The sequence below is a fragment of the Chanos chanos genome, chromosome 12 (assembly GCF_902362185.1).
Source record: "Chanos chanos chromosome 12, fChaCha1.1, whole genome shotgun sequence".
NCBI lineage: Eukaryota > Metazoa > Chordata > Actinopteri > Gonorynchiformes > Chanidae > Chanos > Chanos chanos.
The window spans coordinates 23,854,451-23,878,595 of record NC_044506.1 but is presented as its reverse complement, the minus strand read 5'-3'; the positions used below and the strand labels follow the sequence as shown (position 1 = coordinate 23,878,595).

Here is a 24,145-nt window from a genome sequence, read left to right as displayed (position 1 = left end):
CCACAAACACATTTGTGAACTCAACATCCGTAACCGCAAAACGAAGGAGCTGGTCTGAAAGGGATGGCTCCGCGAGCATGTGAAACCTTTTTTAAAGAAAATATTCAGATTATTCTGTGCCACGCAGCACGTTTATCTCAGCCGGTTTTCTTTTTAACCATAGTAAATTTATCTATCAAATATCCTTATTTAATAGCCTAAAAATGCATCCATGGTTGTTGCACTAAATAAATACATTTCTCGGTAGCTGTAGCTATGTGAAGAAAGGCCAGGTAGTTGGCGGTGAGTTTGAACTATGACTGTGCTGTACTACTATCTGTCAGCAGATGGAGCTCTAAATCCACTGTAAGATACGAGTGGACACAGACGGGATGCGCACTACCTTCCTACATAAAATATAAATGATTCTGCCATTTTACAACACAAACTGCCTCTACACAAGGTCATAATAGAAACTACGATGACACACGATAAATACAAAAAAACTTAGTTAAAGCTTTAGATACTCTCTATATTGTCAATGAGTCTGACACACAGTACAGACAGCCCGTGTCTGTGAGAACGTTACGCATTGTCAAACATTGTCATACTCAAATGTCTAGAAATACAGTGGATCACCGCAGTTCTGTTTAATGAAGTTTTTAAGATAAGTTAATTGTCATTAAGAGGGAAAAAAAAAGTTTTGTGGTTGGTTTTACGGAGAAAGTGTCAGAATATTTCATTAATTATGGTTTATTGGGATGGATTTTTATCACCACTGATACAATGACAGACTTTACAGACAAACAAATAAGACTCAAACATTTTGTGGACTTGCTGGTTCGTGTTTTTATACAGAGGGAGTGCATATACAAGATGTAAATTCTGTAAGTCTATTCTCGTTCAATCCGCGTCGCCTTCGCCAGAAACAGTATTAGTGGAGCGTGATACTGAAGGGAAAAGATTGTATAAATTAAGCACATGGGAAGAAATGCACCTGAATGAAACTAAAGCGTCAAGCGACCCACAGTGCGCCATTTCCTGCCCACGTCTATCAAAAGAAAACTTGTTGGAAGATACAAAAACGAATAGCTGCTGGGATACACACGCACTTCTCCCACTGGTCCTTCACTGTCTCGAGAGAGGACTTGGTCACAAAACACTTCCACTCCCAAGGCGCTGCCCAGAGCGCCAGTGTCAATATAACCTTTGGCTGTCCCACTGGAATACAATATTTTACACCAAGAGTGGGTTCCAGTGGTCCCTCCAACGTGGCCCACTCAAAGATTGCCGATCAAATGTCTGTGAACGTCGCTTTCGCTGAAACCCGTGCTTTTGTTTGTTTGGATGAGTGTAGGCTACTTGTTCACCGTTTACAGTGTTCCACTCGGTTTCCGTTCCACAAAGCTAACTGCTATTTTTCACTTTGCTGACAATCTTTTTCTCTTTGACTCGTCGGTTCTGAAACCAGATAGTGACCTGTCGTTCGGACAGGTTTGTTTGTGTGGATATCCTCCTGCGTTTGTCTTTAGTGATAAATTTGTTAGCGGCGTATTCTCGCTCCAGCTCTTTTAGTTGCATCTTGGTGTATGGCACGCGCTTTTTCCTCCCTCGGCGGAACGAGCCAACATCCGTTCCTGCATGAGACACAGCGTCTGAAAACCGAGCGACAATGAAAAAGAGGGTAAAGAAAAACAGAGAGGGCAAAACGGAAAGTCAGATCGATTCGATGTGGAAATGATGTCGTCATGTCATTTAACTTGTGAACAACACATTACCAGTTTTTGGTTTACCTTATTTATTTTGTTTCGAAAAGCATGTAGTTGTCCAACATACTCAGTGAAATGCTCAGATGTACATACAGGCTACAAATTTAATTTTAGTCTGTGTCTGGAATCCCGTCACTAAAGTCCAAATATCGAATACCAAGTTAGATTCTTTAATAAATGTCACTGTTGATATAAAAGAATGGAGCTCAGTTTTTACGCATAAAATTGTCGCGTCCGCTTGACATACCTGGTATGGACGACTTCCACATGTGTCCGCTCTGTGACTGCTCCTTGGCGCAGTAGACCTGACTGTTCCAGCTGTTGGTTGTGATTGCCCATGGCTGGTAACTTTCTACAGGCAACAGGGGCTCGTGCCGGGGTTCCACAGGCCCGCTCATCGCCTGCATGACGGACACATCCAGGTAACTAGGCACTGGTTGGTACGGGCTCGAGGCGTAACTTGGGTAGAATGCAAACTCCTTGGCTCGTGAGGTGGCATAGTCCTCGCCTGAAGAGGCGGACGTGTCCATGTATTTTTCCCCGTAAGGAGAAACAGAGGTGGGAGATTGTGCACACGACTTTACCCCACCGCCATCCCCGTGATGGTGGGACATCCGACAGGGATAGTATCCACCGCCACTGAAGTACCCATAGGGAAGCGAGGCACTGGCCGAACCTTGAGCTGCCGAACACGGACTGCACTGTTTTCCGGCTTCACCCGAGTCCACAGCGGCTACCTCTCCCGAAGAGTAGGCAGCACTGGGTGCGAGGGACGCTGGGTGAGCCATCAGGTTCCTGCACTGGCTCGCGGCAAAGTTGCCACCCGTAAAACCCTCCATGTTCTTGTTCGCGTCGTCCGCGCCGACGCCGTTATCGAAGAGGAACATAACCGGGTCGATCCAGCGCGGGCGGAGGAGAAGTGACGTTGTCATAGCCCGTCAAACATTGAGACTTATGGCTCTTTTTTAAAAAGCCCAGAGACTGAACAACAGAAGATAACCGATTCTGTAAGAGTCAAGCGACTCTGACGCACTCCATGCACATTCAAGATCGGGTCGTCATTGGCTTACGCCGGGACATGTGATATGCAAAACAGGGCGATAAACAGCTCAACTACATAAAATTAAAGTGAAAGAAAAACGCGGTGCTGTAGGACGACCATTCCTCTCAAGGGATTTGGCTCGTCTCAAAACGCTCAAAAAGCGAAAGGCTATTTGTGAGTAAATCGGAGGGGAGACAGACTCTTCCCATAATTTATTACTGTATAATGTTTCACTTCCAAATCAGATTATCTGATGTTTTGAGTCAGATTCAAATATATATATGATAAATGAGATAAAAGACCACATTATGAATTCCCCTGCATCGAGCACCGGTTGCTTTGAGACACACTCAAGGTCATTCAGTTCTGGTCGTGCATCCTTAATACAGTGTGTTGTATTCTACTGTCAGCTACTTACGCACTGCAAAGCCGTGAACCCAGTGGTTCCGTTAACGATACGATCTAGTGTACCGTTAACGCTAGAATGGTACAAATAGGAATATTAAACACGCCGACGTAAATCGAAAATACATGTAATTTCATCAGTTTCAACACGAATGAAAACGAACATTTAAAAATAATATTTAAATATTTTAAAATACATTTCACACAAAAAAGAAAGCAAAAAAAGGCAGACTAAACCATCCAGCGAATGTAACTTTGTCGTGTCGGTTTATCGCAATGCCAGTAAAAAGCAGGGCTATGTACTGTTTGGAGTTAGATATGATTCTAATAAATTTTGATATTTTGATTTCTTAAAAATAAATGTGACTAATCCTGATGATAAGTAGTCATAGTCTATTGATGGGTTTAGGAACACACCTAAGAGCACGTAACGTGTAAGTAGCATGGCCAACACATATCTTAATCAGATAACGAAAAGAAGAATGAAATCTAAAATAAAATTCATGTCATGCTCTGTGCTGAACGAGGTTCGAGTTCCTGCTGTGGAGACTTCCGTTTTATTTACCAGATGCAGAGGCAGGGAACAGCCTCTGTGTTTGTCTACGCTTTTACGTGCATGGCTGACGCGTCTGCAGGCCAAGGTCAAGTTGAAAGTTACCGTCTGGCTTCGGCACTATGACTGCTTGCCCATTCAGGCTTTGAAGGGAAAGTTTAAAACCCTACAAAAAGAATGAAGATCTGAATGGTGAGAATTCTCCGCTTTGAAAACGTTTTTCGTTGAGTTCGCTTGCCTTCCACAGTGTCCTAAACCTTAGTTAAAGTAACAGTCCCTAAAGGGAAAGAATGTCTTCGTTCTGGCCCCAGATTTTTCTCACATTAAAGTTATAACCGTTTTTTTAATCGTCGTTGTTCTTTCCCTTCTTTGAAAACCGAGAGTTTTGGCAAAGACGTGCGAAGGGGATGTCTACCATAGACGTCTCGCTTGTAAGCTTCTGTTTCCTGAGGCGGATTTGTCGGTTTGGGGGCTGTATAAGACTCCATTTCGCCAGAGAAGACAACTTTTAGTCTGCCTTCGGTAAATAAAAACTGTCCTGTTAATTAGCCCTTTAAAAAATAAGCTTTTAATATACAAACTCTGACACTGATAAATTCAGTGTGAAACATTTTAAGGATTTTTATTCCCAACAGCTGGGTAATTTTCGTTGAACAGAGCTTTATTTCGGAATGCAAATATGTAAATAGGTTTAAAAATGATTGAAATAAAAGCCTCGAGTTACAATGTTTTGTTTATCCGATTTTCTTAGCCTATATTCATTGTTTTGGACAGGTATACGACGAGAAAAATATCTCACAAAGATCTCACAAAGAAACTACACTTTGGCATGAAATCAGTCTCTTCCATTTTAAGACAGTGGAACATGTCTTGTTTTCAGCTGGTTTTTCTTCGTGAATTCTGCGACAACTGGCGAACATTTTCGACTTCGAACCAAATTATATAAGCCTATATTTCAAAAGAGTAAATATATATCTTTCCCCATTTGATAATACAGTAACCGATAATATTTATTCATGCTACATTACAAAACGTTAGCTCTACTTTGTCGGCTATATTTCTGCATATGAACCGACAAAACACCCGATTTAATAAGATGCTAAATTTGAAATGAGACGTAAAACGCACATTGTCGATTTATTATGAACTTTTAGACCGATAACATCCAGGAAATCGGCTAATTTGGGAGACTAATCCGCCGTCTGTTAGACAGATTGTCCAATTTAAACGGTAAAGCTACAGTTTGTCAAAAAAAATCTTTTTTAGAGGTAGTCAAAACTTGAATTTATCCAGTTTTGTAGTACAGACAATGTATAGTATAACTGTTTCCAATACAGCAACAGGTCTGCCTAAATTGGTGAACAGTTTTGAGTAAAGGGTGACGGAGAAATGAGATTTTGAACTCTGTTAACCTCTTGTCATCACGTTCTACCAAAAAGCGCGATTCTGACACCAAAACCATTTTCAGATCGATTTCTTTCAATAATACATAGAACTGACACCAAAACCATTTCAGATCAATTTCTCTCAATAACACAGAGGAAGCAGCGTTTTACTGGCATTTTACTGCACATGGGTTTAGTCACCACAGATAAAGAGAAATGTTATCAAAGGAAAACCTGTTTAGGTTTTGGCATGAGTGGGCCATTTCGGATCAGAACAGCTATGAGGTATGCGAGGCTTTTAAATGATTCACAACAGGCTTGTTGAGTAAAAATGAGGAGGAACTGAATATAACCATAGGCTACTCATCGCAGGCAGGTGGTTCTGTGGAGAATTCACAACGTATCATCCCAATGTTCCAGAAAAGTAGAAAGGCACTGATCAAATTTTACCATTGATGTAAACCAGATTCACTGTCACAGCAAACCAGATCTGTCTGGCCCCGGATAGAGGCGAGGCTGTTTCTGTGCACATGGACCGGTATGCCCCGTGCCACAGCCTGCAGTACAGAACTAAAGAGAAAGTTTTGAAAGTAAAGCATGACTTGGTGTACGTAGGCCTAAGCAATGAACTGCTTCCCCAGCGCTGCTGAAAGTGATTGTGTTTCTCACATGACCAATACACAAGGCACTCAAACGTTAACGCCAAATTTCAAAAATGGGCCTAAGTAACCACCGTGCAATCTTATACGCATCAGTAGATTTTCCGTTTATCTAAAACGCTTTTGTGTTTTACGATGAAATAAGCTATTGACAGTGCGAAAGGCAGGAACACTGGGGAATTCTTGAGAAGAAAGCGGTTTCATCCGTAGTGGACTTAATGGACAGTCAGAGAGGCTCAAGCCGCCTGATCGTCCGTCGCTGAGTTTGTAAGCACTTAACAAACCTTGTCCTGTTGAGAGAGGATAGCCTGTGTGGCGAACTTTTTCTTTGTTTGTTTTTAAATATTCCAGAAGATTCGTATCTGTCGGTTAAATGGACTTTGGTAAGCCAAAATAAATGAGCAAAAAAAAAAAAAACACAGAGAGAGAGAGAGAGAGAGAGAGAGAGAGAGAGATCAGCTGTATTTATTGTATATGATTAAAAGATAATTTTATAAAATCGGTCAGCTGAAAAAAAACTTTGAAAAGTGCAGCAAAATGACCAAAACATAATAAATTCCATTACACAAAATTCCGAAAAAAGCCCCAGTTGTGCAACAGTTGTGTTCATTTAACTCGTTACGTCTCTCTCTGTTATCTTTTTCGAAATCATGAACGTGTTGGTCATGTTGATCCAACATTTTTGTGCCTTTAACGGTAAAATATTATGTTTCTCTGTGCATTGTGTAGATATTGCTAAATTAAATGTTTTTGTAAGAGTCCTTAGACAGTATATTACAAGTGTGCCATACTTAATACAAAATGTATATGGCAGCCTTAATTTCGGAAACAATACTTTGTTGTTTATTCTTAACAAAACTAAACGAAAATAGTTATTTTAAAGATCCGTAATGTCGCCCATTTTGGACTGCGCACATTTGGAAGATGTAAATCCCACACCAAAACATTCCTTTCTTTCATGCCACACACTTAGGATGTCCCTGTGTAGATGTGACATACTGAGAAAATCTAATGCCAAACTAATCTCATTAACGAACATATTTAACTACAAATGATTCAGTTTCCGTTCTTTAGACAAAACGAGAATTGTATGATTTTATTGACGTGCCGCCTGGACAAGGTTGTGGGTAAGATTTTGAATGATCAGACAAAGTATGAAGGGAGAGCGTCTCCTTTACTTTTATCTGCGTATAAAATCTAGATAAGGATGTTTATGCATATTTATGCAAAGGATATGCAAAGGCGCGCGCGATGCTAATTCTGGACTGCCTGTCCATCTCCCCTGCTATTCCACCACACAGACCAAAAGCAACGGAATAGCTACACTTCTGTTGTTTTTATTCTTCGACAAATTTCTGCGGTTCATGAGATTACAGGCATTGATATCTTCACAACCAAACAAATTTATACAAGCAAATGACCTCTTCAGATACCACGTTATTTGATTGTTCTAAAAGAAATGATCCGACCAAAGGGCTCGTCTTCAAATCATACAGGCGACTTACCCAGCATTTTACTCCATGCTAAGTTACACCCGCCTCACATAGAATCAACAGATGGCTTCTGACGACGGGCCCACTGCAAGTTTCGAGACTGCGGAAAAATCTCCTTTTCAAAAATTGTTGTTTTTTTTTTTTGTTTGTTTTTTGGTTGTTTTTTATAAGGCACATCAGGAATATCTGGTAAGGGTTTAGTGGAGCATTTTTCACAACTTTGGAGAGCTGTTTGTTATAATTAAGTTAATAACATATTAAATTATGTCATTTATAAGCGGTCTCCGCCTACACATTCACAAATAAATACAATTTGGTCTCGGACCCTTGGAAATGAGCAGTACAAACTATTGCATTAACGCCACGGTCGAGTTCAAGTTGGTTTGAACCGTTAATTTTCTGAGGGAATGGAGAAAGCCACCTCTACCACTGTGGGTCTTTACGTAGGCCTATATGGCAGCACTAAAGTCCTCGGGCCTTTTTATTTCATTTTCTGTCCTAAAACCACGCAACGATGACAGATTACTGGGACTAACGTTAACGGACATGCAACTAAGTTTTCCCAGATCGGTACAATACAATACATACATATATACATATATATGTATATCTCGAAACTTCTGACGATACCAGGTAAGTTTGTAGATGCAAGGTGGGCCAGCTCGGCCTTGACCATTTCCGCACTCAGGAGTCAATAGCAGTAAAACAATACGGGTATCTGATCAAAGTCACTCGTGTTGCGCAAACGCGCTGTCAGCAGCGTAAAAGTATAATCTCTTTGCGGATCACAAGACGATACCAGGTTCAGTGTTATTACATAAGTCGCTACTAGTGGCAGATAAGGCCTTGTTTTGTTTGGAGAAACTACCACTTACGAAAAGAAAACAAACGATTCATATTTATCCAACCACTCGAGGGTAAAAGGTCTACTTGAAGGCAAGACGTATGGGAAGTCCTCTGTGTTATCAGTTTTCCACAAGAAATAATTGCACACTTTAGGGTGTATTCGTCCAGAACACGTTCCATTGCTTGGTCGTTGAATCACCTGAGAAGTATAACAGAGTTGAAACTACAGGTCCATGCTGGTATTAATGTGGGCCCACCTTGTTCAGCTCCAAGGGACACATCTGCGGCCTCCTCCGGGCGGCATAAAATCTATATATAGTATACCTTAGTTAAAAGTCAGTTCACTTAAGCTTATTTTGTTATTTTACCGCTGTTCTTGCAATTAGTCGTTCTAGGACGGCAAAAATCCCAGTATTCATCAGGCCAACGAATATGGGCACTTACACTGAAATTTCACTGACCGTCAAGAACACCCCCAAGCTTATCTTTACTATTCACATGCCATCTGAACTTATTTTGCTGGCCGAACTATTAGACACCTTCCTCTTCAAATAATCTGAGTGGATCTGTTCAAGGAGTGAAAAAAATAGCTTTAGATCTACATGCAGTGTGTATGTTATTTGCCAGATTATTTCTGGGCATTTGTATTTACATAGAATTAAAGAAATTTTTTTCTCTCTTCTTCAAGATGTTCCGTTACTTTTTAACAACTGGATACGATACTTTTCAATGGAAAAACTCAGTCTCTCGTTTCCTTTAAAGAGTCCACACACTGCAAATCAGGACAAACCTGGGTGACAAATAACGGTTTGTGTAATGCTCAGCTAATGCAACACAAGCGTTTTGTTGTACACATAGACCAAAAAGGGGTCCAACCTATCTTTACCGGGTCTGGAGGTATTTCGTGTGGTTCACAAGGCCTTTTCATCATGGTCTAGGAGAAGGTGGAGGGTTAAACCGGTGACAAATGTCTGAGAGTTCAAGGTTCAAGGACGACTCTAAAGAATGTTAGATATCAAGGACATCTCCCGTCATCACCATCAGGTATCGTGAAAAGTTTATTGCCGGTTTAGGGGCGTACACTAAACAGCCTAGCATGGCAAAAGACCAAGTGGAAAACTCCCTCATACAGCCGTAACAGATACTATAGAAACTTCCTTGTTTTCAGCATGGTCGCACAGTCCCTGTGGACTGCCCACGAGAAATTTCCTCCCATTATCTAAACTATTCATGCAACTAATGCAATGTGTCTTGGTAGTTTTGAGCCAATTTGTTGAATATGAAATATAGCAAGCATACACGACGCCCGACAATGATGTCCATACAAAGCGAAGCCTCAAAACACGAATGAAGGAACTATTCCGTTGGATAGCTATGGGTTGCATAACAAAATCTTCATCCAAAGACAAGGAACCTCTAAAGTTCCCGTTGGAATAGGATCGTCAGAATTGTGCTGTTGCCTACACAAAATAGTGGTGAAGGCTGTTAGGTCTGAGGTTGTTTAAAAACAAGATGAAATTTTATGAAAAAAAAAAAAACAACGTGAAAAGCCATAAATTAATTCCGGAGGTAATCTACGCGTTGGAGAGAAGCTCAGCCATCTCCCGTGTTTTAATGTTCGTCTGGGCTGAATGGTGCTTGAACCTTAATGACAGAATAAAACCAAGCTAGTTCAGGCACCAGCAACTGCTACATGCTTTTCGTTTTGGCCTCGTTGACCAGCTACTTAATTCGTTCTTGACGAACGAAACGGAGAAATAAGTAATACTTAAACAAAAACACACAAAAACAAACAAACAAAAAAAAAAACCAAATGAAAAAAAAGGGCCTTCACGTCAGCGAGAGTTTGAATTCAAATAGAGGTGAACAGAATCATACCATTTACAACAGGCTGCAGGCTGTATTGACTGTCAATGGGGAACTTCAGATTTCTAAGCAAGTAGCACGCGGGATGTGAAAAAGCAGACAGAGGGAGGGAGTATGTGTGCACGCTTGCATGTGTGTGTGTGCGTGTGTGCGTGTGTGTGTGTGTGTGTGTGTGTGTGTGTGTGTGTGTGTGTGCGAGTTGAATGGGGATCAAGGACTACGTGTGGACACAGGGAGAAAATAACCTGAAATTAGAAATTAGTGGTATTTTCCGCTTTATCATCAGGCGAGGGCGCACGAGGACAACATAGGCAGGGAAGGAGTCGCGCGGCACAGCCTCGGCCACACAGAGCGCTCCGCTGACGTCACTCCCTTCCATGCGTGTCCCGTCCATGCGCTCTGTAAAACGTGAGATTGGATGCGTCAGCGGTCGTAAAGCCCTGCTGGGTTTCCCAGGGATCTGCGGAGGAGGAGGGTCGACAGAGAGAAGAAAACAACAATAGCTAAGTCGGTATCTGCACGTTCAGTCAGTCAGTCACAGGATGAAGGGTGGACGTTTCTTAGACTGAATTCATTTTCGATCTTTGAGGAACAGTTTAGACCGAAGAGCTTGGCAGAAATCAAACGAATACTCAGCAGTCGTTAATGACAGTGACAGTAAATTAGATCTGGTAATAGAAAGTGCTCAGACTCTGATTCCTGCTTTCTCCAGGACCCCGTTGATCCACAGGGAACACGCTAATGGTTACACATCAATGAATGTACAATAAAGGTGTGTTATCGTGGAAGCCTACACAGTTACTCAAAATCTCATTCTAGCATTCTACTGAGAAGGTAAAAGCCCATTCATGCCAGAGTAGCAGATCAAACCGAAAGCGAGAAACAGAGAAATTTGAAATCCCCCTGTTTTGAATCAGTGTCACAGCCCAAACCAGACGGGTACTCTTCAAAAGCGTCTTGTTCAAAATAATGATAAAAAATAATCAAACAATACAAATCATAAAACACCAATACATAAATAGATAGATATTAAAAAATCATATACACATTATCGCAACTAAAATGGACATAAAAAAAAGTCCAGCATCAACAGGTCATTACGTATTTTGCAAACAGTGACTTTAGATGTGCTCAGTCAGCTATAGGCCTTGGGACCAACATACCCGGGAGAACCCCCACAAAATGTACGAGGCCCCGTCTCAAAGGAGTTTTTCTCATTAGTGATACCAATGCACCCCATTTTATGCTCAAATTTGAGAGAGAGAGAGAGAGAGAGAGAGAGAAAGAAAGAGAGGGGGCGGGGGGTGCATCAGGCAGTGGTGGAGTACATTAGTCCCAAATCTTTCTGAGACAAAATGAAAACGTTATGGCAGAAGAGCAAAACAAGTTCAACTCTCAAAGGCCATATCCTTAAAAGCAATTCTGCTTCATGAATTCGTTTAGTGATTTTTACTGCCCGAGAGCACGACATCAAAGCGGCGCGGAGAGTAGCCTCCTCCCTGAAAGCAAGCAACCTATAGACTTAGCTGTGCATGCAAGACGGATCTGTCTCTGGGAGCCCAGCATCAAACGCTGTCGGTCCGTAACACAGCCTTTTTGTCTTTGCAAAAGACTTGCTTCTGCGGGTGTGTTTCAATATGCCGCTGGCCGTTCTGTTTGATTAAAATTTCCAAAATGCTTTCGCTTAAATCGAAGATATCTTTTGAACAATATGATTTTGTTTACAGAACCTGACCAAATGCTCTTTGAAGCATTTAGCTCTATTTAAGACAAACATTATCAGTGTTCATTTGTCGCAAATTTTCAAGGTTATTTTCAGTCCATGAGATGTTGAGAACAGTCTTCCCACTTGACCTGCGCATATATCCCTGGCTGCTTTGTTGGCCTGACTCAAACAAATCTAATTAAATGTCAAATAGACTGTTATTCTGACTCCCGGTCATAAGGACCCGACCTTTCTGCACTTTGCTTGACACCACTTTGGAATACAGAAAGAGGGCAAGATGGAGAGATAGGCTATGGAAGAGCGAGAGATTGCGTGAGTGAAGGAGAGAGCATGAAAGCGTGACGAGGATGGGGCTCTGAAAATGAAGGGATTGGACCTGTTCACTTCAAATTACGCCTCGAGCGAATAGACAGCGCTCCTCATCTTCTGGATATTCTTCTCATTTGACGTCTTCTCGCGCGCACTCAGCGTGTTAAGGCGCCAGGAACATGTGCTAATGTATTCCAAACGGCTGCCATTAAAGCCATACCTCACTCCAGAGCGGCATGAGACACAGGACTAATAGATAGAATGTGGACTGGTTCACCGCTATGACAATTTTCAATGACATCCACCTATTTTAAAGTCACTTACTGAAATTATGGCATTCCTCAGAGATTCCAATTTCCAGAGATTCATATGTGCCAGTCCACGAAAGTGTTTGTTTTTACGTGAGAACAAACTGCCCACACCAAAATGCTTTACTGTGTTAGATATGGTTTCAGCTTAGTCTTATATAACATTTCGACTGTAGGGTTATCGACGAAAAGTAAAGACAAGAAAATATTGTGCAATTCACCGCACCCCGTGGACACGTGTTTAGCCAAAATCCAACGAAATTATGGACTAGTATATATGCATATGTAGCATATATAGCATATAAACCATAGTTTTGACCATGCTAAAATCCATTTTTATAGGTTTGCTAGAATTTGGGGAACAAGAACCATAAGTTCCAAATGACTTCCAAGACACGGATCTCATGTGCGGCATAACACTGTACCCAAGTAGTCAATAAGTAGCCTGTTTCACAAACATACACAAGCGCTCGCTCTCTTGCTCTCTCTCTCTCTCTCTCTCGCTCGCTCACACACACATACACACGTACACACACATGCAATAGATGGTACTTTCGATAACCATTTCAAAAAACAAACGCGTCACACAAGAACCGTGTGTGTGTGTGTGTCAAACTGCAAAGTCAGTTCAGATTACTAGATTCCAGCACTGACCAAAGGGACGTGAGTAAAATGGTCTGTTAACATGCATCAGATCGCTATGTATCCAGGAAACCAATACGGCATTTGAAGGCCTTTCTAGTCTTTACATAATTAGAGGTTTTGTGTATTCTTAGATTTTCCAATTCGAAGCCTCTCAGTGAAAGTGTAATACTGAGTTATTTCTCGAATAGGCTCCTGGATTCTTGTAAGGTAATTTGATAGACCGTGATTTTGCCCTGTCGCGTTTTTAGCCTTTGATTCACCCCTTCCCTGCCGCGCCGAGAGGACTTGCTGTTTATTCACTCTGAATCGACGCGTGGCGTCACTGAGGCTTCTATTATGACGACTGCCCTATTAAGACTGACAGCTCGAGAGCAGAAAGAGGGCAATGGTGATCCCTCCCAGAGCTCGCGCCGCACTCCCAAGCACTCGCATCGCACAGTTAGCAGGTCCGTCCCTCCTTGTTTTCACCGCGTGCGCCTGCTACAGACCGTCTCTCTAACATTCCACGCGACTTGGCATTGAGTTCATACCCCGCATTTCCGTGATGGAAAGCAGAAAGGAGATGGTGATGCGCACAGGAGGAGGTAAAATTGCCGCAAAAACAGCCCCTAACTTGTCGGAAGCCGTCGGAAGCTCCATGTGTGAACCACAGGAAAAGCCGGTTCACAGTAACGGCCGGAGCCCAAACTCTTTGCCTTACTCACAAGAAACAGTGGAAATCACAGATGGAACACGGGGCGGTGTCTGCGCAGATGTCAGACCGACCGGCAAGCTCCCTAAGCTTGTGAAAGACCTGCCGGATCTGCCAACCAAAGAGGCCAGCAGCTCCGACACTGAATCAGACTTCTACGAGGAGATAGATGTCAGTTGTACCCCTGAAAACATGGAATATCCAAGCGGAAAAGGTATGCCAGCTGATAAATATACAGACATTTGTACTTAGACTTCTGACGGATTCAATATTTTTGTTCATTAGCCATTGTACCATGATGGCTTATTCAAACGAAGTTAGCTCATCAGCTGTTGCAACTGATCGATAAGTTGTGTTCGATTGTAGGATTCCTGTTTGCAAATATATTTCGGACTGGAGAGTCAGTTACTGTCTTGTGTCACTGCTACACGACAGAACTGAACAAAATGTCATTGCCTGAAAAATACGACCCAACCTGTTAATCTTAAGATCTAAACAGTTTTACATCTTTTGGTTAGTTACAGAATAACGAGTAACTGTTAACCGCAGAGAGGCTGGTTCTTGTGTCACCGTGGTCTGTAGCGTGTTAACGGGGAATGCAAAGCTATTAAACCACCCGTCACTCTTAAAATCGCGTCCTTCTGGCGCCGCAAAGCGATTATTTTTATTTAACCATACCTACAGTAGAAATCTTATGTAAACACACATCAGCAGTAGGCAAAAGAACGAAAAAAGACAAAGGAATAAATTTTGAGAATGGAAACTACACCTCCTTCCCTAAATCAGTTCCATACATCAATGTTATTTCCCTGTCTTTTAAATTTTGAAAAAAAAAGAGAGAACCGTTTTCTTAAAATATATATTTTGAACGAATGTTCATGCTCGATCATGTTACAAATAAATTGACAAGATTAAAAAGGCAAATACCTAAGCATCCATTTCCCTGAACTTTGTAAATTTCGCCTGTAAAACTACATGTGTTAGATTCACTTTTAAAGCAGCGGATAATAAAAACAATTTAATTTTCATTGAAATTCCTTATTATGTTATCCTGCGCCTAGATCTTTTTTTCTGAAATAACAAGCAAGAGAAAAATAGTTCCAGGTCGTTAAAACTGTCGTCTTCGATGGCCTGTTAATTGCTCAAAAACAACACAGCGACAATAACCTAAGTGCTCTGTGCAAAGTAATGTTTTCATATTTGATTGTGCAATATTCCCAGGTCTGGACGTAAAGTCGCCAAGCCGTGGTAATGATAGCGTTGTAGAGAACGGGAAAATGGCCCCGAGCCCCGGCACGCTTTCCTACGGGGCTGACCAAATGCGACGGTACCGGACAGCCTTCACCAGGGAACAGATTGCCCGGCTAGAGAAAGAGTTTTACCGGGAGAATTACGTGTCCCGGCCTCGCAGATGCGAACTGGCGGCTGCCTTAAATCTCCCAGAAACTACCATCAAGGTACGATTTCGATTAAATGAGGCCCAGGCCCACATATACTTTATCACCTAACTTTATAGTCAACATTCACCAAAAAATGCCAAGAGTAACGACGTAAAAACATCTCAACTAAGCTTGTGGGTTTTTTTTTATTTAAATATTACTTCAAATGTTGTGTGATCTACAAATAAAGCAAATGTGAAACTTAGAGCATGAACGTGTGTCTGTTTGCGCTGAACATTTGGTGTCATTTTCTTATGGAACGTGGCCATATCATCATTTTATCTCATGCATCCTTGTAGGCCCTATTTGGGTGATTTTCTCCGATTTGCAAAACAAATGTTTTTGACTCTGGCTTAACATTATGTCTCATAGGTTTGGTTCCAGAACCGCCGCATGAAGGACAAGCGGCAACGATTGGCGATGACGTGGCCTCACCCCGCCGACCCCGCCTTTTACACCTACATGATGAGCCATGCTGCAGCCACCGGAAATCTGCCTTACCCGTTTCCGTCCCACCTTCCCTTGCCCTATTATTCTCATCTTGGCGGGGTGACAGCGGGGTCAGCAACTGGTCCCGGTAGCCCGTTTGCTAACCCTCTCCGCTCGTTGGACAGCTTTCGGGTTCTCTCGCATCCATACCCGCGCCCAGAGCTGTTATGTGCATTCAGACATCCCTCGCTGTATCCTAGCCCGGGTCACGGGCTAGGTCCCGGGGGCAGCCCGTGCTCCTGTCTTGCCTGTCACGCTGCCAGTCAGTCAAATGGCCTCCCGCAGAGGCCTACGGGAGCGGACTTCACGTGCTCACCAACAAGCAGGACTGATACCTTCCTGACTTTTTCGCCCGCTGTTCTAAGCAAGTCGTCCTCTGTTACCTTGGACCAGAGGGAGGAAGTGCCGCTGACTAGATAAGATGAAACAGGCCACAGAAGCAGTCATTTCTGAGGAATCGACCTGGGTCAGCCTACGGAACAACGGCTAAATGACTGAGCGGTACTGACTCTACGCACCCAGTCAGAGAAAATGAAAAGTAGACATTCTCGTTACAATTAGACTGCCCAATTAACACAACGTGTCTGGCAAACCAATTCTATCAGCAGTAACTACCAGTGAGCCTGTACCAAGAATATTCGTTTTTAAAGCGGATATCAAAATTACTGGGTGTCTGAAAAGTGAAAAATCATCTAATAATTGGTAAAATATGATGGAAATAATGTGAGAGACTAAACACGCGGAAAGCATCTGGGGGTGTGTTGGAAGACAAAGCGCTTTGCTATTGTTTGTGGCTGTCTTACACGTCAAAATCGACCTACATGCGGTTTTCTTTACTTTAAAATTATGTTTTTCATCTTGCGTTTTAACAAGGGAATTTGTTAACCGAGCACGGCCGACTCATTATTCCTCCACGAGCTAGTCTCGGTAGTGGGTCGGAATGTGCAGATGCGGGGGAAATTAAGGAGTGATGTATTCGGAAGGGAGAATTTTTGAATGTTGAATTAATGATAATGCGGCCTGCGCGGAGACTTGTCTGCCAAACCGGTAACAAGGCGCCAAGGGAGCGGATTAAGTAACTCCACGCGAGGCCTGTAGGCTTGACGGGGAGTGATGTGCATGAGATCCATTGGACAATCGCAGGCTGCAAATTGGGGCAAGCGCAAGCTGCTTCCTTCACAGTCTCACCCGCGAGCCCTCAGCTGAATACTTTCACCCCCACATTCTCGACTTAAGCCATAGACACACACGCGTTCATGAAGGTTAAGCTACTGCAAGTTGATACATGAATAAATATTATTCATAATTGTTAACAATAACAGATGCAAATTATTTATTATACAGCTTCTGATCATCTGAATGGAGAGAATTTTTCATTTAGTTTTATGATTATGTTACAATTCTTCCCTCTCGGTTCTTGTCATACCACAGGCGAATTTCTGTGCTTTTAAGGTAAACAGATAGCCGAAGGGATGAGGAAGTTGGCCGTCGGTTTGTGTGAAATGTGTACTATTGTAAGACTGCTCTCACTGAATTGAATTTTATAATAAACTGAATTTCAAAGGAATCCACCATATGTATTCAAATGTATTCTTGTAGTAGGACGTTGTCATGTGACCGCTGAAGCCCAGTGTTGTGTTATTTATGTCTATATTTAGAAATGTGTCAATTAGGCTGATGAAGATACGAACAAAAACGTCTTTATCAAGGGCATGCAACCACCCAACAGAAAACAACCCCCAACAGAAAGCATTTGATTTTATTATCATCCCACATCCAGCTCTACATGCCCCTGCTTCTCTCCATCCCTGTATCATGCCTGGATGCTTATGCCACCGTTACATTTGTTTGGTTGTTTGTTTTGGCGAAATACATTTTTTTCGCTCGATCAGCGATATTTCAGTTGAATGGTTGTTACACTCGCCCTTTGTGTTGAATCTATTATTTCGCCTCAAGGAGCTCGAGCGTGGATATTGAACAAAACAGGCATAGTTGGACTTGTGGCTCTGAGTTTGAGATTATTTCTGACAGTTAACATGTCCCCGGACACTGCTAAAGCGAACCATATTTTCTCTGTTGCCCAGTTAATAGAACAGAGCTGGATGTCTAGTGCGTATATTGAAACGCAGAGAGATCGATGATTCCTCCACCTCGCCAGCCAGCGCAGGTTAATTGGCTGGATTTAGCTTGCCTCCTGATTCGAAGGACGTGCGCCACAAATTACAGCTTTCTTTGCATAATGTCAAGTGTCTTCTCCAGGTGATGCCGTTAAAATGTCTTCAAAAGAAAAGCCGTTTTGTTAAAAGGAGAGATTAATTTTTACGTAGAAACATAAAGAATAACGAGTGAAAGTTTTAATGTCTTTGGGAGTCCAAGACGGAATATCACCAGTAACACGGTCACCGCACAACTATCACAGAAGGACTCTGAGAGAAAATGAAATTCGCTGGTAGTTGCCGAACTGGTCAGAAATGCAGTGATATATGAAGTATTTAATCTGCAAATATAAGCAACTATTTTTTAACCCCATAACAACCGTTATCGACGTTTATTTCGTTTAACAAAGGCTCGCGAGTCTTGTCTGAAATTAAGATGCGCACAGTAACGGAAATAATTTCTTCCTTTCGTTAACTGCTGTTCTCCTAGTTTTATGATAACATGTCAACGACGCAACGGTTTGCTCTCCTTGTAACTAAGCAAGCCCCCCAAAGCCCTCTGCCTCAGAAGCACATCTGTGATTGATAGCCTTATTAAGAGCAGTTCTTGTAAGTGTGACCGAGTTGATTAAAATGCATATGTTTGGAGTAAAACGCCGTTTAAGCGGACCAGCCCCAGCCAAAACAGGAGACAGATTTATGCATCGCGTTAAACGGATCAAGGAGATGACGAAGGAAAGAAAATAAGCAAAAAAAAAAAAAAAAAAAAAAAGAAGACAACGAATAATAAAACTGAGACAAAAAATGGAACATATAAAATCCCACATAAACAGCCGTGTTTTGCTTAGCATTTAAAAACAAATTTGCATTTCTATTCATTCAGCTTGCAGCTAAATTCTAATAGATCCAGCTCGGGTTATACTGTATAGATTTTTTTTATCATGCCAGTATAAACTGGACATTTCGGTGGACGTTGGATCTTAAAAAATATCGATCTTAAAATCTTACAATGTGCCTTTGATACGAGATCCCTTGTGTCTAAACATGTATATATAATTAACTACGGGGCGTTGACAAAAAAAACGACAGGAAAAAAGAAAGAAAGAAAGAAAGAAGATAACATTTAACCAAAATACAAACAGGCAAGACAAGCAAATCGGTCTTGATGAAGCTTTTCGCTACGCTAAAAAAAAAAAATAGCAACATGAGGAGGACAGTTTGTATCCCTTCTTTATTCGGCAGTGTCAGTGAGATCTGGCGCATCATTGTGCATGGAGAAGCTGACCAAGAGGCGCGAGGGCAGCACCGCGCAGCTGTCTGTTAGCTCGAGTGCAGCGCGAGGCGGGGACTGTTTAAGAGCCTGTTTACATTCTAATTTACAGCAGGCCGCGCCAGGCTTGAATGGACCACTCACCGCCTAATGATGATGAATGGAAAATTAATGCACAAGCGCAGGGACAATCTGAGCCGTCATCTGTTTAAATAGACTTCCAATAGCATTTAGAATGTAGAGGTCACATTAAATCAATCGGGCGGCCCGTGAAAGTCATATTCCACTGGCGTCTTTATCAACATTATTTACGGTGCACCGGAGACAACACACCATCCGCGCACTGTCAGAAAAGGGGGAAAACTCGTTGGCAGCACCAGTGACAAAAAAGTGTCCAGTTGTCCTTGGTAATTCAATCCAGGTGGACACAAGCAGGTGGAAGAGTGATGTAGTCTTACTATGGCTTCCGTTTGGCTGTTGATTAGCCTGAGCATGTATTCTGTGGTACACTAAATCTAAACTGACTAAAATGACACGTTTTTTGAATTTTATATGGTGGGAAACATATACGGTGAGGTCTGTTCAAGTTAATCTTTGAGGGATCGGAATCAAGACATTACTGGAGAAATTTAGTTAGTAATGGTAGGGTTGGTAAAACAAAAAAAACTTGATTGAAAATAATGAAATAACGAATATAATGTAAATATTTTCACTGTTCAACAGCGCAATGATTTGCAGTGTGGAAAGTGTTTGACCTCCACTTTTGTATTTCAATATGCGACCATGAAATTCATGAGGACCAAAGTGATGTGTAGCAGCGCACGAACATATTTGGGTAACATACCATAATCATACCATAATGACAATTTATGTGGATATTTTAATCTACATGCACATTGTACGGTATCAAGATCAATCCTCGATATCAAGCAAGCATGGTTCAGGACCATGGACAGATACACTGGCATGTAGGGCTACATATCATGTCCGAATACGTCAAAACGCCACTACTCCTTCCCCATAACCTTCTCTCTTCCCTCTGTCTTTACGTCCTTTCTTCCGTCCGCTAGTGGCCCACAACACAACAGAAACGAACTCTCGTTATGCCAATCCCTGTTATGCCAATCCCTGTTCACAAATGTACCGATAAGTCGTTTTTCAAATCGAGTTGATGTGTCAATCAGCAGAGCGGCTAACCAGCTCTAAATATCATGACTGTTCCTGTGCCATTTGAAGCGATGTATTTTCTGCGCGACGTTATCCACATTGACATTCAGTTGTACTGTTGGTAGGTAGCCTAACGTCTACCGACATTCGCTGCCTCACTTGACGAGGGGGTCAGGGTATTTTTCTGTCTCCCCAGTACTGTACCCTATAGTAGCGTTGCAGTGGTCATTTTAACATGATTCCCACTGACCCTCAACGTAAACATGCATCAGATGAAACGTTTGTCCGTCTATTAGCTTTGCATCACAGCTGTTCAATATGGAACCGGCCTAAATGCCTGTGGGGGGGCGTAACGGAACAAGTAGGTTGATTGTATCTGTAAATGAATTAATTGGCTAGTAATTGCTTTACCGGCTTTACAGCACCATGGAGTATTTTCTATTACTTTCGACAGGAAATTGGCCACACTGTATTCCAGTCGACTCACACTCATTTCTGTCAAGTGTGCCTATGTTCGTGTTAATGACTGGCCTGAAAATAGATTCATTCAAATACGTGAAAGACATGTTGTGCGTTGGAGTCACGAATCATTGATAATTTACATGAAACACAACTTTAAGAAAATTTGACTCATAGGGGCGATGGGCTCCCAGAGAGGCCGAAGCGAGAATTCAGAATGGAACTGCCATAGTTCCAAAACGTAAAACCAGTGGCAGGAACAGAAATGGGGGCGAGCAGAAGCAGGTTCGCAAAAACACGGAGATGTGGTCTCAGGTTGGATCAGACGTTACGATGCATGACTGAAAGAGCTAGACAGATTTAAAAAAAAAAAAAAAACAGGAGAAGCAGCACTCACTGCAAATCAGAGCTATGCTGTGAGCCCCTCTAAGCGCTCTCAAGTAGAGTGTATACAGACATAATCCAAAAAGGTAGCCGAAAGAAGCCATAGCTCATTTAGGTTTTTAGGTAGCTCGGTGGAGTGTCGCTAGCTCCCAGGTGGATCAGTTACCAGGGAATTTGATATAGCCTAAGCACTTTGCTCAAGACTGGAGCCAGTTTGCAGCACATTGGCAAAGCTAACTTTCCAAAGCCAGACTAGAGCCTACCCCTCAAACCGATCTCTTTGTCACATGAGTTGTTATAAGAAATAATGAAACAATGTGTAGAACAGAGGGCTCCGCCCCGTCTGTCCTCCTGAAAAACATTAATTAAAACAAACAATCAGGCTGTAGATGTGATGACACTGGTCTGTAAGCCCTAAAGCTAAAATGCTTTGGTGAGTGAGGTCCACAGGAATCAATGTGCAATAGTCTCCCTGTCTCACTGCTGTACTTGTAAGATAAAAGACCATTTTCAGTCTGGAGTATGAATGCTGCATTCTCTCTCCCTGTCTCTCTCTGTCCACGCTGTACCTCAGCTCCTCCTGTGTGGAGAGTAAATCCATACTGGGTCTTCCATGCACTGGTAATGGTTGTTTTTTATCGCCAGCACTGATAGCTTTACAGATCGGATAACTGACCGTTCAATGCACCCACATATTTCACAGACTGCCGTGAGAGCAGGACTCGCTGCTGTAGTTTGGCTAAAAGGAGCATCCCACTCGGAGCCCAGTCTCTGGCTTACAGGTCATTTAGGCCTGACGGTCTCCTAAAACACAAACCCTACTGCTCTAATGTCTAATGACACACCGCCCAAATATTCATATAATGTTCATACACAGTGCACATCCCACTGATCTGGGATTCATGCGTCACAGAGCTAACTCATATCCCAGCTGGGCTCAGTGGAAGGACTGCTCTCCGTTCTGTGTTGAACACACTCTCTCCCTGTGTAAACCTGAGGCAAGCGAGACAGCCAGCAACTCTTTCATAGTAAAAGGTTTGGATCTTAAACAACAGCCCTCCTGTTGCTGAAACATATACATCCAGAAATGTTTGACAAATTCAGGAGAAATAATGTTTAAAAAGGTAATATAATCGAAAATTCTGCAATCAATCAATGGACTGTAAACCGTAACATCAGTAAGCCCTTTGGACTCTTATAACTGTTGACTTACGCATCTCATGTTGTCTTTCTTTCATCTAAGACACACAGAATGAATTTAAGAGTTGTCTTTGGTGTCAATTCTAAAAGTGCAAATGGTCACAGCGTTTAAGGACCAGTGAGATCTCAGCTGTCTGTCACATGAGCAGCCGGACGAGATGAGAGCCAAGCTGACCGACCAGGACGGCAGATGAGGATAATGCAGATCAGAAACAATCAGGGTGGTGAAATGAAGGAGCCGTGCCAGGGAGAGGCCTGGTCACACACAGAGCTGACGTTTGACTGGCCAGTCCCACTGGGGCTGAGCTTATCACAACCCTGCTTTTGTTCCCCACAATTTTAAGTTGTTTCAGCAGCTTTGCTGAACAAGGCCAAGTTTAAACGATGCCAATATTATGCAATATTGTTTAAAATAATTTAATAAGCACATTGTTTAATAGGTTAGTGTTATTGTTTTATGGCCGCTGATGTAGCCAGTGGCTTTGCTGTTCTGTGCAGCTGTCTCCACACTTAGCTTTTATTTTTACTGCATGGCAACCAGCACACAGAATGTTCCCTTCACACACACACACACACACACACACACACACACACACACACACACTTAATTTGAAGTATTGATAGTCATGCATACAGACACACTCTTTCGTGCAGCAGTATTCTTGTCCATCTCCTACAATGGTTTGTGTGTGTGTGTGTGTGTGTGTGTGTGTTTCTTGGGGCTGGGTGGGGGTGCATGATGGAGCACCTCTGGGCAAAGGTGATGCATTTTCATTACTTCTCCACAACCTTATCACCGGTGTCCGATCCATGTGGACAACCTGCAAGACCGTGAGTGGAACAGAACAGTGGAGCAGGTCCCTGCAGACGTCAGGCAGGGAGGGCCAAGGGGTTCCTGGGATTCCACACACACACACGTGCTACATTGTCAGACAGAATGACTGCACACACACACACACACACGTGCTACATTGTCAGACAGAATGACTGCACACACACACACACGTGCTACATTGTCAGACAGAAAGACTACTCTGATTGCTTTTCAGACAGAGCCAAATAAAGCTTGATCCAGTTTCACAAGGTATTTCAGTTTTTACAAAATTTCAGACAGCACAGGGAGGATTGGTACAAATGTAGTAACCTTTCTGTTACAGTGTGCTTCTCTATCACAGTGTGCTTCTCTATCACAGTATGCTTCTCTATCACAGTATGCTTCTCTATCACAGTGTGCTTCTCTACCACAGTATGCTTCTCTATCACAGTGTGCTTCTCTATCACAATATGCTTCTCTATCACAGTATGCTTCTCTACCACAGTATGCTTCTCTATCACAGTGTGCTTCTCTATCACAATATGCTTCTCTATCACAGTATGCTTCTCTATCACAGTGTGCTTCTCTACCACAGTGTGCTTCTCTACCACAGTATGCTTCTCTACCACAGTATGCTTCTCTATCACAGTGTGCTTCTCTACCACAGTATGCTTCTCTATCACAGTGTGCTTCTCTATCACAATATGCTTCTCTATCACAGTATGCTTCTCTATCACAGTATGCTTCTCTATCACAGTATGCTTCTCTACCACAATATGCTTCTCTATCATAGTGTGCTTCAGAGGCGTTGTTAGGATCTTGAAACATTGGGGGCTTAGCCCCAGGGCCGGCCGAAGCATTTATGGGGCCCTAAGCAGAATTTTATTTGGGGGCCACTCACCGCCTTGGCGCTGCCAATATTATTGACTATTGTCAATGCTTGACCAGTCGCATGCCCACTGTAAATCTAACACACCCATTATCAATTTTATTAGTTGTAGCTGTGTCACTTACATTATACCAGTGTCTGCCTGGCATGTTTTTACCCTTCTACAGTTTTTAATCTTAAAAAGCAGGTAACTTGCAAGAGT

The 24,145-nt window shown here is 42.4% G+C and overlaps 2 protein-coding genes across 2 annotated transcripts; one reads left to right on the top strand and one right to left on the bottom strand.

Annotated features, from left to right (window-relative positions):
- Positions 1 to 1,386: 1,386 nt before the first annotated feature.
- On the bottom strand, positions 1,387 to 2,680 carry hoxa13a (homeobox A13a). Its single transcript, XM_030789580.1, has 2 exons — positions 1,996 to 2,680; positions 1,387 to 1,634 (listed from the first exon to the last, which is right to left on the bottom strand). Exons 1-2 carry the CDS (start codon positions 2,678 to 2,680, stop codon positions 1,387 to 1,389), a joined length of 933 nt encoding a protein of 310 aa, XP_030645440.1.
- Positions 2,681 to 13,529: 10,849 nt separating this feature from the next.
- On the top strand, positions 13,530 to 16,024 carry evx1 (even-skipped homeobox 1). The gene is made up of 3 exons (XM_030789577.1): positions 13,530 to 13,890; positions 14,898 to 15,133; positions 15,488 to 16,024. The coding sequence occupies exons 1-3, from the start codon at positions 13,530 to 13,532 to the stop codon at positions 16,022 to 16,024; spliced, it is 1,134 nt and encodes a 377-aa protein (XP_030645437.1).
- Positions 16,025 to 24,145: the final 8,121 nt, after the last annotated feature.

Coding starts and splice junctions, on each gene's coding strand:
- hoxa13a (XM_030789580.1), bottom strand. CDS start 2,680: ATGACAACGTCACTTCTCCTCCGCCCGCGCTGGATCGACCCGGTTATG. Junction 1,635..1,995: donor GTGGAAGTCGTCCATACCAG/GTATGTCAAGCG, acceptor CTCGGTTTTCAG/ACGCTGTGTCTCATGCAGGA.
- evx1 (XM_030789577.1), top strand. CDS start 13,530: ATGGAAAGCAGAAAGGAGATGGTGATGCGCACAGGAGGAGGTAAAATT. Junction 13,891..14,897: donor GGAATATCCAAGCGGAAAAG/GTATGCCAGCTG, acceptor CAATATTCCCAG/GTCTGGACGTAAAGTCGCCA. Junction 15,134..15,487: donor TCCCAGAAACTACCATCAAG/GTACGATTTCGA, acceptor TATGTCTCATAG/GTTTGGTTCCAGAACCGCCG.